Here is a 1,050-nt window from a genome sequence, read left to right on the forward strand (position 1 = left end):
TATCTCTTGGTGGAATAACCAAAGATGGTTCAAGTTGCAAAGCGCCCGTCTCACCACGTACTGCCTGATGACCTCCTGCTGCAGCTAGTTCTTTTTCTTGGGCTACTGTTTCTGCAGCTTCTGCCGCCGATGCTGCAGCTCTTTTACTGTTTTCCTCTTCCTGTGCCGCTGCATCTGTGCCCGCTTTTTTCTCATCTAATACTTGAAGTTGTTTTTTAATTTATCTACTAATTCCTTAGTATTGTACTTATATTCACATTTAGTAGATGAGTTACAGTGTGGTTCTAATTCTTCTTCATCACAGCAAAAATCAGTTTTTTTATAATATATAGGATCAATATACGTAACATATTTCACATATTTTTGGCACTCATCTCTATCAGAATCATTGCATTCAATGTGTTCAAAATTTTCAAAATAATCATATAAATCTTTCCCTTCTTTCCAGGTTTTTGGAATACCAAAACTATTTCCACTACAAGCTCGATTGATACCATTTGTTGAAATATCTTCTGCTACAAAATCAAAAAGTTTATTAGTAATATAATCTTTACTGCTTTGATTTTTTCCATTATAATATTTTTCATTTATCTTTTCGGGGAGCCAGTTTTGAAAGTAAAAACAACCATGTTTTTGTTCGTTACCCTGTTTTTTATTTAATATTGATAAGTTTTTTAATATCTGTTTACAAAGTATTTTATCCCCGTCATCACTCTTTGCTAATTTATCACATTTTTCATGATTATAATCTTTAATGTCCACATTATCCAACTCCTTATATTTTTTATATGCCGGCAGATTCGGAAGGCGTTTTTCCTATTAAATGGGTGAAATAATTAAATGTTACAAAGTAAACATGCTCTCTCGTTAGGGAAAATATCTTTCATTATGCTTAAAGGTGTGCAGAGTATTCAGATAATAAAGTACATATAGTATGAAAATATATGTATACCCAATTATTTTCTTCCGAAAGAGGCATCCTGTTATATATAATTTATTAACTGAATCAAACAGTGAAGCTCATAATTGCATATTCATTTACATATGGAG

At 31.9% G+C, this 1,050-nt stretch overlaps 1 protein-coding gene across 1 annotated transcript; it reads right to left on the minus strand.

Moving 5' to 3' along the window:
- Positions 1-195: 195 nt before the first annotated feature.
- PCYB_007990 (CYIR protein) lies at positions 196-816 on the minus strand (the record flags this gene model as incomplete). The annotated part of the gene is made up of 1 exon (XM_004228220.1): positions 196-816. A coding segment is annotated over one exon (621 nt), but the record flags the coding sequence as incomplete, so codon positions are not given.
- Between the last annotated feature and the right edge of the window lie 234 nt (positions 817-1,050).

This window comes from Plasmodium cynomolgi (genome assembly GCF_000321355.1).
Source record: "Plasmodium cynomolgi strain B DNA, scaffold: 1535, whole genome shotgun sequence".
Classification (NCBI taxonomy): Eukaryota; Apicomplexa; class Aconoidasida; order Haemosporida; family Plasmodiidae; genus Plasmodium; species Plasmodium cynomolgi.